The following is a 17,992-nucleotide window of genomic DNA, read 5'->3' on the forward strand; positions in this document are numbered from 1 at the left end:
GGATTGTTGGACTGGATGACCTTAGATGTATTTTCCAAACTTGGTGATTCTATGATTCTACATGCAGTTCAGTTAGAATGACCACTTACAGAATGTCCTAGCCTTGCAAGCTGGATGAGGAGAGACCAATGGCTGGGGAAAAACGGCCTAGGAGTTGATAAACTATGGCAGAAGGATTGGAATCATTGGGAGTAATCTTAAATGTAAGCTAGCTGTTAGGAAAATGGAACAGCAGGAAAGTCACTCTCTCCCTGAACCCCTGGAGACAAGGAAAACTATATTATGGACTGAAGGAACTGAAAAAAGCATTCCCAAGGATTTAATGGACAACATGGCCAAAGGATGGTTTTTGAACACCTTAAATCACTGCCAATCCAGTTGCAACTGAGCCGCTATATCTATTTGCATTACAGTAATCCCAGATTCCTGTACATAGTGGAATGCACCTGTACAAGGAATACTGCATGCAGAATTAGAGTGTCTTCAGGGACTATTGGTGTTTATAATAACTGTGTTTCTGATTTTGACTTTAATGACTTTATGTAAACCCAGACTGTAGATTAACTTGTTCTGCTACTGCAGCATAATCACAGATGCCATGATTTTGTACGGATGGGTTGTTTAAATATCTTATGTATCAGTTGCCATCTAAAACAATCTCAGACTCATTTAAGACATCAGAAGATGCTATTCAACATCTCCAAGAGAATGAGATGGAGGGTAGTTAGATCTTTTGTGTTTTCACACTTTCATCTGAAGAATGGTTAGTATTGCTTCTACAAATGGGAATTGTAATTATTGTGTTATTTCTATTCTGTACTGCATTCTCATACGTTAAGTCTAAGATTGCTTGTTCTCTTCTTTTCTGTGTATTGTGTATAAGTCAACAACATCAAAGATAAACTGTGAGATGTTCAAATCTTGAAGAGGACAGTGCTAACTTGAGAAACCACTGCAACGGGGACTGAATTCTTGGATCCCAATCTAGCTCCCTGCTAAGCTCTTCAGAATTCACACGGTGGGGAAGATAGACTGTAAATAATGGAATTATGATTTTAGGTATTTTCCTACCTGTAATAATTATATCCCTTACAACAATATTAAGCTACAGAATAGCAGCTTAATATTTCTTTTCTTCTCTCTCCTTGTCCTTTCTCCCCTTTTTCTATCTACTCAGATAACTATGGTCTATTAATTGTTTGAACCATGGGGTAGTGTAGCAGACTGGAACTGTGGTATGCCTGGAACTGTCCCAAGCATTTGTAGATAAGACTATAAGCATGACAACAGACTAAACTAAAGATGTGGTTGGAGAAGCGAGTCCTGTCAAAGCAGGTAGCCTTGGTCTGGCCAAAACTCCACTGTTCAAGGGGGACAGAATGACCTCTAGAAATGATCAATAGATAACAACAGTGTGACTGCAGGTGTGCCAAACTTGCAGACGCCAAAAATCTAGCAGACACAAAAGGATGCCTTAGAGAAGCTTAGGAAGGACTTCTGGATGAGCACTCCAAGAGTCTAAGAACCTCCACTGGCTGGACCAGTGATCTCTTTCTCCATCCACCTCTCTCTCTCTCTCCTTCCACTCCCACCCCCTTTTTTTTTTTCCTCTTAAAAGTTGTCAGGTAATGCAAGGCTCATTTTTATTTCCTATTAAGTTGCACATTTTCACTGCACAGCTTACATGGATAAAAGAACTGTCAGTCTTAAAATTTTAAGGTAATCACAGAAGTGTACGTATCAGAATGCCAGTTTAGAGACTTGAGTTTATCACTGCTTACTCAGCATACTCAAGTTATCTTTTCCTCATAACTTCTACTATGAAAGGCAAATAGTAATCATTTTGGTTAGGTATTCTGAACACTGGAAGAAGCATTAAACCACAATGCTGATATTACCATTTGCAATTGTTAACTACTGTGAAGATATCATCATACACAGATTGTTTATGTACCCATCTATGTTTCCACAGAAGTAGAAATTAAAAAAGAAAGCTTTGTGGTGGAAAAAAAAAAAGAATGCTAGTTCTTACCTCATAAAAGTCTCATTACTAAACTAGATTGAGGACTGGAGAAGAGATGCTCAAAAATAACACTGTAGTAGTACTTTTTCAGGCTTCCCTTTATTTTATTTGCACAGGAAATAACACAAAGTAATGCTTCTTAGATAAACAGCAACTTTCTCTTTGACTATTCTATACCCCTTATGTAAGGTAATGCCTAGGCATGCAGATCAAACATTAAAGAAAATTATACGCAACCTAAAGAAAACAACACTACAGAAAAGTGTTAAAGTGAAAAGTGACAAAGGCACATGAAGTGTCCACTGTCTATGTGTTTGAACTCTGAAAGCATCTGTAAGCAATAACTGAAACAGAGAAACAAAACAAGTAATTGTACTGTGCTATTCTGGTATATTAACTTTTCTTTTCCCATAGTAGCCTTTATTGTCCTGTATTTTCAATACACGAACAACATAATGCTGATTAAACATCAACATTTTAACTGTTGCTGCCCAGAGCTTACACACCAGAATGCCTTTTTTTTTTTGTCCCTTGCTCTGCTACCTCAGCAAATAGGCTGGAGGTGGGCAAAAGACTGGGAAAGGAGACAAGAGGAGATATTCCATCTTACGTAACTTCATCCTTGGCAAAAAAGTTGGGTGTGGTGGTTAGTTTTTCCAAGGTAGCTGTTGCATAGGGAGTACTAGATTCCTTGTGATGAATGACTGAGACAACGTCCCTTATTTACAGTTTCCTTTTCTTTTTTTTCTTCATATTAAGAAATAATATCACTTTTATTAAACTGTCTTTGCCATGACCCCCAAGTTTTTTTCCTTGTTTCTGCACTTCAGCTTCTCTCCTCTACTCTAATGAGGTGGGATGAGTGGGGTTTAGGGACTTGTAGAGACAGCCCATCAGAATTATCTAGCACCAATAAACAATTCTCCTAAAGGAAAAAATGTTTGAAAGGAAAAGAAATCTTGTTTTCATACTGATTTCCACTGCACATCAAGTTTTAACCTCTCCCTAAATTCTCTTCTCCCCATATATGAGAGACACAAAACCACTTGAAACTTTTTCAAACTTAATTGTCACATCAAGCCTCTCTGCAGCAGAAACATGCAAAAACGCTAAGAAAACTTCAACTGCCATCCAACTAAACATGTAATTAATCAACATAATAATATCAAATAATTATATATTTAATTTATGAATGTAGTAATCTTACCTCCATTGCATAGTTCTGGAAAATGCTGGATAAACTTGTATTATGAGAAGAGCTGACCTCTGACTTCTCAGAATCTGGAACTTTCATACTTCTTGGGAATGAAACTTCACCTGTACATAAAAGAACAAGTAATTCATTCTAGCAATTTGTTCATTAAGAAAAGAACAATACCAGAACAGAATTTCTATTCAGCCAAGACAGAAACAGGTACCAGATCTCAAATGTGTGTAGCTCTGTAAATTTACTGGTATTGCAACATACAGTGATATCATTCTTCTGGTTATCATCTAGTCCCAGCACCCTCCAGGGATCATTGACTCTAACCCCCTGCCAAAGCAGCTCCCTAGCCCAGGTTGCACAGGTAGGCATCCAGGCGGGTCCTGAACATCTCCAGAGAAGGAGACTCCACCACCTCTCTGTGCAGCTGTGCCAGTGCTCCATCACTGCACTGGGAAGAAGTTCCCATGCGCATTTGTGTGGAAACTCCTATGCCTCAGTTTGTGGCTATTTCCCCCTGTCTATTCACCGCACACTGCTGAGAAGAGTGGCCTTGTCCCTTTGCCTCCTGCACCTTAAACATGTGTAGATGTGAATCAGATTCCCGCTGAGTCTTTTTTCAAGACTGAGCAGACCCAGGTCTCTCAGTCCTTCCTTATAAGAGAGGTGTTCCACACCCTTTAATCATCTTTGTAGCCCTCTTCAGGACTCTTACGAAGAGATCCCTGTCTTTTTTCGTACCAGGGAGCCCAGAATTGGACACAGTACTCCAGGTGAGGCCTGAACAGGGCAGAGTAGAGGGGGAGGATCACCTGCTGGCCACACACTTTTTTAATGTGCAACCAGAACACCTTCAGACTTAAAATTCCTAACAGATTTTGCTAGAAAGGGCCATCCTTTGACAAGACCTCTTCCTCAGTTGATGCATGTGGAATTTATCATACTTATATAATTAAATTACAACAGAGATAGATAAATCACAAAAAAAGTCCTCCAACACACTTTCTTTTCACAAATTAAGTCAAATCTCAACTGAAAATGATTTGATCTAATTCAACTAGTTTTAGGTCTTTCAAAGAATGTCGGTTTGGCTTTCAGGCACATATTCATCAATTATTTACCTTCAAATCAAGTCTGCATCCAGTAATTCCTATTCCACATCAATGCTGATGGCTTTGCCTCCACTAGTTATGCAACTATTTGCAGTTCTTCAATATAGAGGAAGTATTTTAAAGTTAAGTCCCTACAATTTTTATATTCAGGAAAGAGAAGCATTAGCTAATTGCTACTGCAAAGAAACAGTATTTATAAAATAGATAAATAGTCTACGCTTATTTTAAAAGCTTGACATTATTTCAGTTTATGGCAACAGCATCCATTATTTTGAATGATTTCAGACATACTATTATATTATAAACAGATTCTGAAGGAAAAAAAAATTCACCTGCATTGTAATGTTGTCTTCCTGCTTCTCCACTGCTACTGCTACTGCCAAGACTAGTAGTGCTTTCTGCAAGCTCATTTGCAATTAGTCCTGGGACTCCAACTCTGGATGACAGATTATCTCCTAAAATACTATCTTCAAAGCCAGCAGGGAAGTTGGAGTCTCCTTGACTGTTTTCTTCCTTTAACGTTAAAAAAACAAAATGAGCATTTTTAGGTTACTTCAGTTCATCTTTATCTTCATCAATAATCAAATGATTATTATCTTTACATGCAAGATACATGTAGACAATCTTCCCTGATAAAAAAGAGGAGATATTGGACAAAACAGACAAAAATATTTAACTTCTTTGTCATAGGAGAACCAAGGAGAGAATAACAAAACAAAACAACAACAACAACAAAAAAACACATAATAAAGGTAAAAATGGAATAAACTAAGGGAATTATGATGCTCTCTTGAAGAAAACTCAAAGGAATAAGTCAACATAAGGGAAAAAAACATTCAAGAAAACCTAGGTCATGATTTAAAACAAAAACAAAGAAAATCAAATAGAAGAACTCTGAAAAGAACCAGTAAGTGTTACTATTGGCAAAATATACATGATAACATGCCAAAAAAAGGGAAGAAATGTATTTTCAGTATTCAGTAGAGAAGCCCATACTAATAACATCAGTTATATCTGTTTCAAGTAGAAATAAAACTTCACAGCTATTTCCTTCCTTCCTACTTCTTACAGAGATGGAGAAATAGAGGCAGAATTAGAAAAAGGAAACAAGGAACCACCTTAACAGCTTCCAGAGAGAAGACAAATCCTTAGACAGCAATGTACCAGATAAAGGCATTAACCAGTTCAGAGGTCCTCCCGAAGACAGAAAAGTACATTTGGAATTACAGTAATAAGATGTGTATGTAAATTATTAAATTATAATACGCATTTCCTCTTACATTTGTGTCACTATGCTTTAAAATGATTTAAATGGAAATAGACTCTTCATTAAGTGTGCTCACAAAGGATCTCCAGTGTTCCATTACTAAATTCCTAAAGTGTGTAATTACTAGACCTCGAGTTGTTTTTTACTGTATTCAGCTTTAACATTCAACAGTCTGCCTTAGGTTTGTAGAATTCAATTTTTTCACTTTTTTTTTTAAAGCAGTATGGTATAATTTAAGATTACCTAATGTTATTCTTACAAGTGTATCTTATAGATTTATTAAAAAAAAAAAACAAAAAAAAAAACTGCGCCAAGTGTAGGGAAGAAATGTTGAGAATAAAACATGCTGAGTTTTGGGTTTACTACATCAAGATCATATAATTTGCTTTGAACTGAAAACTGTTTTTCAGCGCCAGCACAAAACTCCAACAAAATACAGTACATTTTTTATAAATTAGCTAATAAAATTCATTACTTAATAAAAGCATACCGTGTTGTGAAGCAATCTTCTGGGCACAGGAGTTAGTGCTCTTAATTTTGTCTACTGAAATTGTTCGTTTTGAAAAATACTTGCCTCATCATCTGAGTAGCTATATGCCGAAGTTACAACTCCCCACATCTTACTGGCCACATTGGCAGCCTGCTTCATGCCTGATTTTAGAACATCCATTTTTGGTCCAGACAGTATATTGTCTAACTTCAGATTAGACAAAGTTGTTACAACCGATCCTAAGGAGCCATGTGGAGAAGAACGACCTAGTCCTGTCAAAGATGAAGATCGCTCCTTTTGAACTCGTGGATGCATCTGTTGTTTTGGTCGTCCAGTAAATGTTTTGGATCTGGAGACAGAAGGACTTCTGCGATTTTCGTAAGACTCAGGGAGTGGTGGGATGTGGTCCAAAGGCAGGCTTGACCTCCTGTCTTGGGTGTGACTCAGTGTACCAGAAGCCTCGGTTTCCCTGTCTGGCTTGTGTAGTTCCATGCTGGGAAACTTACTACTCATTGGGCTCTTGAGGTTCATATAGTTCTCAATTTCATCTGCCAAATTACGTGCTGCAACTGGTGATACCAGCTTTTCCTCAGCTTCTGGGAGTCTTGGTTGGATGCAGTCAGTAGCCAGCAATGATAAAGGATCCAAGCCTACTTCAACATCTTCCCTTTCAACAGGCTTAACCACCCCATAAAAGCTATTCCTCTTAGTAGCTGCATCTTTGGATTCCACTTTCTGGTTTTTCGACTCAGGTACCTGTTCAATTTTCATGCCCTCTACCATGTTCACATTTTCATTTCTTCCATTCTCAAGATGCTCCTGCCCTTCCCCAGGTTCCTCCAGCACTGGCGATGTTCTATGCTCCAATTCCCAGTCACTATCAATAACGTGACTCCAAGTGCCATTTTTGCCAGAAACCTGTTGGTCAGCAACACTATCAACACTGTGAGATCTACTTGTATTACAGACCGAAGTTTTGGCGCCAGATAAAGCTGCGGTTAAAATCTTAGCATCCGCTCCCATCATTATTGCTATTTCTTTGGAATGTAAGTCCAAGCTCCCTTTTTTCAGCAGCATTTCTGCTTTGCTTTCACTGCTGAAACTGCAGCTTCTCTCTGAAAATAGTTTCTGCCTCTTTTGTCCTTTTTCACTTGTTTTCTTAGGAGGAGCATCACCGAAGACTGCATCTTCAAATGAATCCTGAGTTATGGACAGTAGGCTTGAAGCAGTTTCTAAAAGAGAAATGGCATTAATATGGCATCCACAACCATCAAAACCATTGCCTTCTGAAGTCATCTGGCTTCTCTACTGAGAAGACTGTGGGCAACATAATGTCAAGGTCTCACTTCAAAGTTAAAACTGCTGTTAACACATTACTCTACTGGCTGCAGTGGTACCCTGTAAATCAAAAATCATCATTTGACTCTGAAGCTTTTTCTGGCTTCACCTCTTTTCCTGTGCCATCCTCCCAACAGACAATAGGTAATTCTTCAATAAATGAAGGAAAGTACAATTATAATTGTGCATTCTAATTTATTTTTCCCCAGAGCTACATTCACAGATGCATACATTGAAATCCACACTTAATTCTGAAGTATAATGTGTGGGCACAACAAAGCATGATTTTGCTTATGACAGAAATACATTCAAGAACATTAAATTCAGATGTGTAAGTTATTAACTAATCCTAAAAACATTCCTATTTCCTCAGGGCAATATGTGCTTAGAAAGAAGGTTAGGTAAGCAGAATTTTTTTACTTCTAATGATCTCTGTAAGGACAAATCCTACTATACTAGGACTCCAACAGAGCACTAGATGTATCATATCCACTGCTTGAGAACATTTGAGCATCCTACTGACGCTGCTTCTTGTTCTCACAACTGTCATAAACATTCTGGGCAATTTCTTGTTGAAGACTCAACTCCTTGATATCAAACTAAATGCTGGCAACCCTCTTAAGGAGTTCTGCTGTTTTGTACCTGACCACTGAATGTGGACTACATTGTCTTAGTCAAGGACAGGCATAAAAATGGGGGGAAAAAAGAGGCCCAAGATTTGTCTGTCATATATCCACCTTTTTGTCTTCCACATTAAAAAGCACCAGGTATTTACATAAATCTCGTGTGTCACTAAGAATATAGTACTGCTCCCAGATTATATACTGGCAGCATAAGACACTGTATAAATGTGACTTGTCCAAAGCCACTGACATTTAGGTGGCCAAAAGTCAAGAGCAGAGACTCTAGTTCTCTCGATTTTCTAGTACATTAGTGAAAGACACTCAGTGTAGAACAAGAAAAATCTTGAGTTCAGTCTACTGAGCACTACTAGTTTTCAAATTTAAAATCCACAAATCCCTTTAAAATTAATCTAAAAAGGATAACAGTGGAAAATAAATATTATGTAAGACATTTGCACTTCTATTATAATTATTTTTTTTAGTAGCCAAGATGTTGCAAAACATTACAGCACAATAAGCTCAAGACTTCAGTAAGTTTTGTTTCAGCCAGTGACTCACCACCACTGTTTTTCCTTCCATTGCTATCAAAAATGCCAGATGGAACTTTCACAATACTGTTACCCCAAGCAGGTGGATCTGCTGGACTATGAACTTCTATATCTAGCTGTTTCTTCTCATCAGATTCCTCAATGCAAACCTCTAGAAGAAAGACGATGTAAATTTTAGTTACTTTAACTGAACAACTCAATTTACATTGTTAAGAAAACAAATACTCTGTTTTTCTATATGGTATTAATCTGAAAGGTCAGCCCTACCAGCAGGTAGCATTTCCTGGGAGTAGTAACTCAGAAGACAACAGTAGAGAGTATGACTAAGACTGTGTGGTTGTACAGCTCGTGTCAATTTCTTCCCTTGGTACTTTTCCAACAGATCTAATCAGGGTAGCAGTATTCAGTTTTTAATGAAAGACTGTTTGTCTAATGATAAGAACAGAGGCCCTAACTGACATTAAGGATTTCTTAACACAAATATGAAACAGACACAGTAATGAAATACAAACCAAGAAAAATAAATGTCAAAATCTGGACAGAGGAGATTTTCATATTTTCAACAGTGGGAAAGAGCTTATAGTAGAGTAGTGCCTTTTATTAGGCCTACTAGTACAGCTTAAAAAATGGTCAAGAGTTCAAACACACAAAGGATAGAAATGTAATACAAAATACTCTATGATTCAACACTTCTCCATTTTTTTCATCTATATTAAGTTAATCACAAAAAAGACTACTTTTAACTACATGTACTTCGCTGCTATTGTCTAACGCACAGCAAATGTCTAGCAGATTCTATGAAGTCATACTTTGACCTTGGTAAGTAACATTATGAATGAACTAGGTATTTGTGGCAGACTAATGGATGAAGAAAGTACATCAAAGAATATCATCAGTATAAACATGCATACTTAACCTCCTATTAGTTCTTCAGCTTTAGAAGAAACATCTTTTTCTACTTGTGATTCAGTTGCACAAAGACTATCTCCATTATCCCTTGACAGTTCATTCTTAGATCCACAGCCCTGGTCTGACTGACCACCTGTTTGAAGGAATAAAATACGAGCCTCGGGTTAGTTTTTCCTTCCAGAATTTTTCAATAGGAAAATAAAAACCAAAATCCATTTGTTTCATGTTCTGTTGTGTCAGAAATGCTCAGAGTAAGAACCAGGAAACTAACAAATCTGTGCACAAATTGGCAATGGTCAAAACAGAGAAAATTAGACTATGCAGTGCAAACTTTAATTTACATTAAATTACTACTATACTAAATAAGCATTATTTTTCGAGGAACACTAGAGCTACTTTTCTGAACACATAGTATCTCCTGTCATTCCTATTCCTTTCACCTCTCATTAGAAAGAAATATTTCACTTCTGAGCAGTCTACATTCTCATGTACATCTACAAAAGAAATTTACACACAACTGTAATTGAATCAACTTCTAACAATGAAAACACCCCTGAGAACAACTCTACTTCAAACTGTGCTGTTTCTGCAGCACAGTACAAATTACAGAATGCAACAGAAAAAAAAGTAAAAAACTAAGTATTTTTTAATAGTTATTCTTCTGTGATACCAATCACATTTGACACCTATAACTCATTCTTTTATGAAAAAAAAAATACAGTCCAAAAAAAAAGCTACCACAGGAAACAATCAAAAAAAGACTAATTCTTTGGTCACTTTTATCTGAAGTGCTGCTGTATATGCAAAACATACAAATTTTATATGGGACATAATCCTCAGCAGCATGTTAAACAAGATTATTTATATGCCTCACAGTAGCTATCAGAACACATGACACTATTTGAAAAGATCAAAATAAAAGTTATTGGGTACAAAATGTAAGTTAATGTTTCAAAAGGTATTAGAAGATTCCATAAATCTTGAATGACTGATATAATTTATCTATGTGTATTAAGACTGTTAATATTTCCAAAATAGAGCAAACGCAGAAACATGTAGCCATCAATTAACACATTTGACTACTGTGTAAAATAACCTTTTATACACAAAAGCTACTTCCGATATTCTTTGGTCCTTAATTTCCCTCTATCCTCAGTGATGTTAGCCTCTGCATTCCACTGAAGTGAAAATACCCTATCAATAAATGGGCAAATTACCTGCAGAAGTAACAGCCAAGGGTAGAATTAATGTACATGTGCATCCAAGGCTTCACACCATGTAAGTCTGCACCCCACACCATGATAGTCAAGGACAAATGCAGCACCCAAGAGACAGCAAAGAGCAAAAAGCAGAGCAACAAAGAGCAGAGAGAAGGAGAGTTCAGTAATGTAGGCAGCCATATTGGATGAAGTTCAGGAATCAAGACACTAAGTTCTCTTCAAAGAGATACCAAAAACATGAAAAGCATGCGAGAACTGTTTGTACAGTAAGTTTTGAGGTAAAAATAGAAAGAAAGTTTAGTTGAGACTGTGCATAGATAGCATGTAATGAACAACAGATACTAAGAACCATGGATTTTTATCTCAAGTGGTTACTGTCTGTGTACGCTATCCACTTGAGTCTAACCACAGGAGTGCACACCACACTCAGGGCTGAGTTTTAATCCAGCTCATCAACTGTCTTTCCATTCAAATAGCGTGCTTCCTAAAGACCGTATGACAAGAATTCTAATCATTTATACATTTATTCCCAAAGTAGGCGAACTCTGGTCAGTTATATCCTTTAAAATCACAGTTTACTATGACCTAGCATATCATGCTAATTCTAGGAGTGATAATTAGACTTTCTCATATTACCATTAAGGCGCAACATTTCAAAGCATTAGCTTTGTTTCTCCTTTTCTTTTAAGACAAACAAGGACATTACTCATTGACCACTTATTTCTATGAATAAATAACAATATGCTGAAACCAAATAGCAGAAGCTTCTTATCTTTTAAAAGATTAGTACAAAAAAGCAAATTTCATGAGATTGCAGTATGGTGTTTAGTTTAAAGTAACTGTACTTCTTGCTACAATTCACTTAAAGAAGGTGTGTAAACTGTGGCAGAGGAGTAATATTCAATGACAGCATACCTCTTTACATTGATTAACTTCATGCTTCATTCTCTACAGCCTCAAGAGGGGAACACGGTGGTGGTAAAGGGGAAATCAAAAGGAGAACAGAATATTTCACCTTTTAGGGGACTGTTAGTAGTGAAACCCAGCAGAATCTAGTACCTGTGCTAGAGTGATTATCAATGGAATCAAGCCTGACTAAGTCACTGACGAAGAGAGTGTGCTCCCCACTGTTAGCATCATTAGAACTATCCACGCTACCATGGCTCACCATGTCCCCATCACTTCCACCCGTGGTACTCCGCAGAGCTAAAGACACGAATGAGAGCTGGTTAGTAAAAGAGGATTTAAAATTACAGACTTTGAAACGCATCTAACCTTTTCAGACAACAGTAAATACTTTTGCTTGCGCATATTAAATGAGAAATTCTATCAAAAGAACTTAGACAATTTGTACTTCAGTGTGGGGAAGACATTCTAAGACAAACAGTCTGGACATCAAGTTGGCAATTTTTATATACTTTAGGAAAGACTTTCCACTTGTAAAAGCAGAATGTTAGCTGCAGTCTCTCAGAAACCAAGTCATGCTGTCATTCAGCAGAACAAATTCACTTCATCTAACTTATTACCTGATATCACAGGTATGCGTGGGCTCTGCGTTGCTTTCTTTAGGCATTGCCTAAATTGTGCTGTGCCACGAACTACATTTCGTACCTTTGTCCACAGAAATATGCCACTGCGATTACTGCTAGGCCAAGGAGATTCTAAAACCGCCTACAGAAAGGGAGATTGCAATAACAACACAGTAACACATTTACACTAAGGAACACAGTATAGTAAGAACCTCTTCTTTCCATACTCAGAAAAAGATGTTATCTACCATCAATGTTAAGAACAAATACTTGGGTTTTTCCCTTTTATGTGACAGCAATGGATTCACTAGCTTAGTGGCAACTGACTATGGATCAAATCTTCTTCAATTAAACAAGATCACTCATATTCATATTACAAGTTAGAAACAAAAGATCACAGAAGAGACTCATTTCTTCTTACAATACATAGATTATTATGAAGTCCCACCAGGAACACTGAGCAAGGAAAGGAGCAGGCTGCTCTAAGTAGTCTAATCCCAACCAGTCATGGATCATTCTACCTTAATGGATATACATAGGAACAGATGGCCTTAGAACCATGGTTTGGGTTAGAAGGGACCCTTTGAAGACCACCTAGCCTCAAAATCCCTGTCATAGGCAGGGGTGCCATCCCCTAGATCAGGGTGCTCGAAGCCTGGCCATGAACACTTTCAGGGACAGGTCATTCACAGCTTCTCTGGGCAACTGGAGATATTCAAGACCCACCTGGACGCCTACCTGTGCGACCTGGTGCAGGGAACCTGCTTTGGCAGGGGGTTTGGACTCGATGATCTCTTGAGGTCCCTTCCAACCCCTATGATTCTATTATTCTATGAACTTACTGTAGTACCTCATCACCCACTGAGTACAGTGTTTCTTCCAAATATCTAACACAAATTTCTCCCCTTTTACTTTGAAGCCATTATCCCTCGTTGTATCACAAAACCACTTTCCAGTACACTTTTAGGTACCAAAAAATAAAGTATTAAGTAATAAGTAAATAAAGGAAATAAGTAAATAAGTATAAATAAAAAGTCTGGTAATTGAAAAACTACTAGCATACAGAGGTTGCTCCAAAATGTATGACTTCTATTTATTCCACCAGAAATTACAACAGTTATAAAGAATAACACTACATGATAGAGCAAAGCCTCAGCTACAAAAAACTACAGTTACCACCATTTGCTATGTATTTTCACCAGCGATGAACAAAAGCCTACATGCCAAGCTCATAAAAAAAAAAAAATCAGCATCAGTAGGGATCAACTGTTTCACAGCTGTTATGACAGTGTCACTGATGAAATTCAGCACCAAAGGGTGCCATTTTTTCACCATGGAAGAACTCAATTACATCCTTTTGCTTCAGACACACTTCCAGGCCAGATGCTATTTTGTCAAACTGACTCTCTACTGTCACCTGTCACATGGCAACAAAATGTAACAGAATACTGGTGGGAAGGTTCAACTTCTCATGCCATATCATTAACATAATACCTCTGTCACTGTGGGTAAACATAACGAAACAGGAGGCATTTCTTTCAGAGCAGCACTAGTATATTTCAACAGAATTAATTAATTAAATTAAATTAATTAAACAAATTAATTAAGGAAACAGCACAGGAATGTATATGTAAAAAATGTAAAACTGTAATGCCATAGATCAAGTTAAGTGTGCCCAAAAGAACCAACAAATCGACTCAAGAGTCTTATGGAAGTACTGACATTGTATTATAGGGGAAGGAGACTAACAGTGAGGGAGACACTTGACCCATATCCTTTATCAAGATTTCTCCTACCTTATTGTAATAGCCGTAAGTGATGGCATTTGGCTGTATTCCTGCATTTTTCATTTCAAAGAGGACTCTCACAGCCTGAACAGGCTGACCCCACAGACCACAGAGTTGCATTACAACTCTGTAGCACACCTGATAAGATACAGAAGTCCATTAATGAACTCATGACAAGGATTTTTAAAACAGCTTTAGATCTTCTCAAATTTCCAACTTGCAAAAATATGTAAGATAAAGATATGTGAAAGTAGCTACTCAACTAACAGCCAGAAGAGGGAGTAAAATTTAAACAAGAAATCACATGAGCTGAAATAACATCAGCACTTATTAAGTCACGATTTTTTCCCTGTCTCTTCTGCTTGCAAAAGAGAGAAGGGAAATAAACATCCATTCAAAGAAGTAGGATAACTTGCTTTTTTATGTCTGTGTATACTACTGCAGGAACAGAATGCTGCATACAGATCCATTACCCCTTCAGTTCACAATGATGGTGGAGTAGTAATCAAAAGTTCATTTTAACAATAGGGATATTCAAGCACTTCTGTCTGAAAGAAGTCTGAAAGAATACAAGCAATACTAAGCTGGAGTACCTGAAGAAGCTAATGTGATGTCAGCGATTAAAAAAAAAGAGTTCCAGTTGCCCTAGTTAAGCGGACTACAAGTCCATTTCAATGTAGCTTTAAATCAGAACCAGCTTTAAGAATGTTTCACTTTCTGTTGCCAGTGAAAGATTTACTCTATACTTGCGCCTTGTTTTCCATGTTCATTGTAACAATATTTCATTTACACTTGCCTCATCTAGTGGTTCCACATCAGTTTTCCTCATTTTAATTAGAATATCATACGCCTTCTGGAGTGCTTTGACCTTAGGATGTGCAACTCTGACGTAGGCTGGCAGACAAATAAACCATAAGCTGTAACTGTGACTGAAGAGACACTTAGCCCACTGTGGAGGGCTTACATAGTATTTCTTGGCTAACTTATGGGCAGTTTTTATCTCCTGTAAAGGTAAAACAAAACAATAACAAAGATGACAAAGAGGGAGCAACCATAAATTAGAAACCATTACTAACTCAGATACCAGCCTCTTAAAGGAAGCATTTAAGGACAAGAGACAAACATTAAACTGACATTTCACACTTAACACACTTCTATTAAGCCTCTCCACAAGCAAAAAAGAGCATCTGAATCCCACCCTCTCCTTCATTTTGCCCCTTTCATTGAAGCATTCCTTTCCATTTCCATTTTTTTTTTCTGTATTTTGTTCTTAATATCACTGCCTAAAGCTTTAGAATTGGCTTGAAAATAAGGTTTTATTTCATATACTAATTTCTTGCTCTCCACTGCTTTCCTTGACCAATGTTGCTTCCCAATAGCAACACCAAGACCTAGTCTCTAATAACGTAATTTATAGCATAAACAGGCAGTGGTAATTTTACAAAAACCTCTGTATCTTTCAGCATTTACACAGTGGTTACAGTAAGACATATCTGACCTGTTTTGTCCTCTTTGCCATGAGTGCTGGACTATTTGAAATGTTGCTTCCAGCTGGGTGTCTCCTGAAGGAGAGCTTGAGTTCCTGTGGTCTGTCAAAGAGCTTGAAATCTAGCCGTGGGAAGTTTTTATAGCTATAGATTATTAAAAAAAAAAAAAAAAAAAGAAGAAGAAAAAGAAAAAGAAAAACTTTTCCTATATCCATTGACAGCAGAAAAGCCCTACAAAGACAACTTGCAAACTAAGAACTAATAAAGAGAATAAAGAACCAAGGAGAAAGGGGGCATGCAGGCGTGAGCAGATGAAATTCTCTGAGTCCCATTCAGAAAAACACTGCAATAAGAAAGAAGATGCTTAAGACATGAAGTTTAAATAAACTGTGAATTCAAGAACAAGACTACCATCCATACCACAGAAGACAGAGAAGCAGAGATGATTAACCAGGACAACAGCCGGAAATAGAACTTTCATAACATCCAAGAAAGAGTAAGGAAAAACATATATACACTTGCTGAAACGCCACATTTCCTACACAGAGATGAAAAACACTGACTGAAAGAATTCAAAAAGCTTTTTTTCTTTCCTTTTTTTTCTTTTTTTTTTTTTTGGTTAATCTCTTACAGATCAATAGTATTGGGCAGGTCCATTACCCACCTTCTGTGGGTGAAACAAAGAGAATGTTCTCAAGTTACTACAACATACACCTAAATGACTCAGTGATGGACAGATGTTGAATACATAGATCACTCCAAAAGTAATGCCTCCTCTTCATTTCCACAGAAGCAACAACAGCCGCAAAGAACACAATAACACTGTATGATAGAACAAATTCTCAACTACAAAACACTATTTTTCAACACAGTTACCACCATTAGCTAAGCATTTTCACCAGTGATGAACAACAGCCTGCATGCCAAACTCAGAAAAATCTGCAAAAGTAGGGATGATCATTCACAGCTGCTATAATGGGGTAATGTATTTCAGCAGCAGCACATCACTACACTGTGATTACACCTACTGTTTCAGTCTCCATAAACACTCAGCAACCACTGAGTCAGTGGGTACCATTTTTTCAGCATGGAAGATTTCAGTGACACCCCTCAGTTTTATATGCACTTCCATATCAGATGTCATTTTGTCAGATTGCCCCCCTGCTGCCATCTGTTACATGGCAACAAAATGGAATACTGTCAAGAAGATTCAACCTCTACTGCCATACCACCACCACCTGTCTCTGAGGTGATGGGCAAACATAATGAAACAGGAGGGATTATTTTCAAAGCAGCCTTCATAACAAGTAATAGCTATAAACTTGGCAAATTGTTACTGAAATCCTAGAACCAAAATCTTCCAGCCATCAAACATATACACAAAATACTGACCTCTAGACACTCAAAAACTTAGTAGAGTCAAAACAGATGACATATTTTTAATGATGCTATTCACAGCATCTTATTATGCTAAGTTTTGAACCAAGTTGGAACATCTGTCCTGTTCAACATCATAAGCATTCAAATACTTCAGTTCTTCTCTATTCTGTTCTTTAAAGTGTACCTGTATTTTGGTGCTCGGTCTTGTCCATCATCAGGGGGAGGTTCTGGTGGCATTATAAACACTGTGTGTTCACTTTTTTGTGATTCATCAAGCTCAATCAACCGTGCATCTTCGATGGAATCTACATCAACCTAAAAACAGAATTTGTAATCTGAGCACTGAAAATAGTTTCAGGATAATAAAATTAACATTAAAATGCACATACTTCCCCCTTTCTCTATATTTACTCAGAAGACTATCACTGACAGTATTCCACAAAGTTTACAGAAGAAAAACATAGCCAAATTCACAAATGTCTCCAACTCTCCCTATACATTTGTACGTGATCCATACATAAAAAGTACTTAGCTAATGAAGATGCATGGACTAAATCCTGATACACACGCACTAGCTCTATATTTTAACATGTACTTAAAATACATTTTCAGTATGTATTCTATTTATTATGTATATGCACAATATAAAAATATATAAAATGTACATTTGCTCTCAATGTTAAAGTCTGCAGCCCTGGCTTGTCATTTTTATTTCATGTTAAAATTCTGAGGAACAAATTACCTTATCTCCTTTTTCTGTTCCTTTATCTGGAAAGAGCTACAGAAAGAGGAAGAAAAAAATCAGAGCTTTTTCACAACTTAAGATCCTATATAGCCTTACTACAGCTGCATGATTTACCCACACATCAAACGAGCACCACTAAGTTTTCACATTACTCTGGAAGCAATTAATCTCTCTTTCATAGAATTATTTTGCTGAAGCAAGAAGAGGTAGTTATCATCATGTTTTCAATGTTAAAATTACAGGCTAAACATAATTTTGAATCTATTAAAGAAAGCAATTTCATTTAGCTTAACTAAAAGAACCTGCTGCTATGCAGATACTTTCAATATG

The 17,992-nt window shown here is 37.1% G+C and overlaps 1 protein-coding gene across 1 annotated transcript in view; it reads right to left on the reverse strand.

The window, feature by feature from the left end:
* Positions 1–17,992, reverse strand: part of DENND4C (DENN domain containing 4C) — a 73,902-nt gene that overhangs the window by 15,893 nt on the left and 40,017 nt on the right. The window contains exons 15-26 of the mRNA XM_065740630.1: positions 17,660–17,695; positions 17,102–17,232; positions 15,549–15,681; positions 14,847–15,053; positions 14,060–14,188; positions 12,261–12,405; positions 11,794–11,940; positions 9,522–9,647; positions 8,616–8,756; positions 6,181–7,328; positions 4,672–4,852; positions 3,231–3,340 (exon numbers count right to left, since the gene is read on the reverse strand). Of these exons, the coding sequence (XP_065596702.1) occupies positions 3,231–3,340; positions 4,672–4,852; positions 6,181–7,328; positions 8,616–8,756; positions 9,522–9,647; positions 11,794–11,940; positions 12,261–12,405; positions 14,060–14,188; positions 14,847–15,053; positions 15,549–15,681; positions 17,102–17,232; positions 17,660–17,695 (2,634 nt within the window). The remainder of the gene's footprint in view (positions 1–3,230; positions 3,341–4,671; positions 4,853–6,180; positions 7,329–8,615; positions 8,757–9,521; positions 9,648–11,793; positions 11,941–12,260; positions 12,406–14,059; positions 14,189–14,846; positions 15,054–15,548; positions 15,682–17,101; positions 17,233–17,659; positions 17,696–17,992) is intronic.

The sequence above is a fragment of the Cyrtonyx montezumae genome, unplaced genomic scaffold (genome assembly GCF_038088225.1).
Source record: "Cyrtonyx montezumae isolate F1298 unplaced genomic scaffold, pur_monq_1.0 scaffold_29, whole genome shotgun sequence".
NCBI classification, from domain to species: domain Eukaryota; kingdom Metazoa; phylum Chordata; class Aves; order Galliformes; family Odontophoridae; genus Cyrtonyx; species Cyrtonyx montezumae.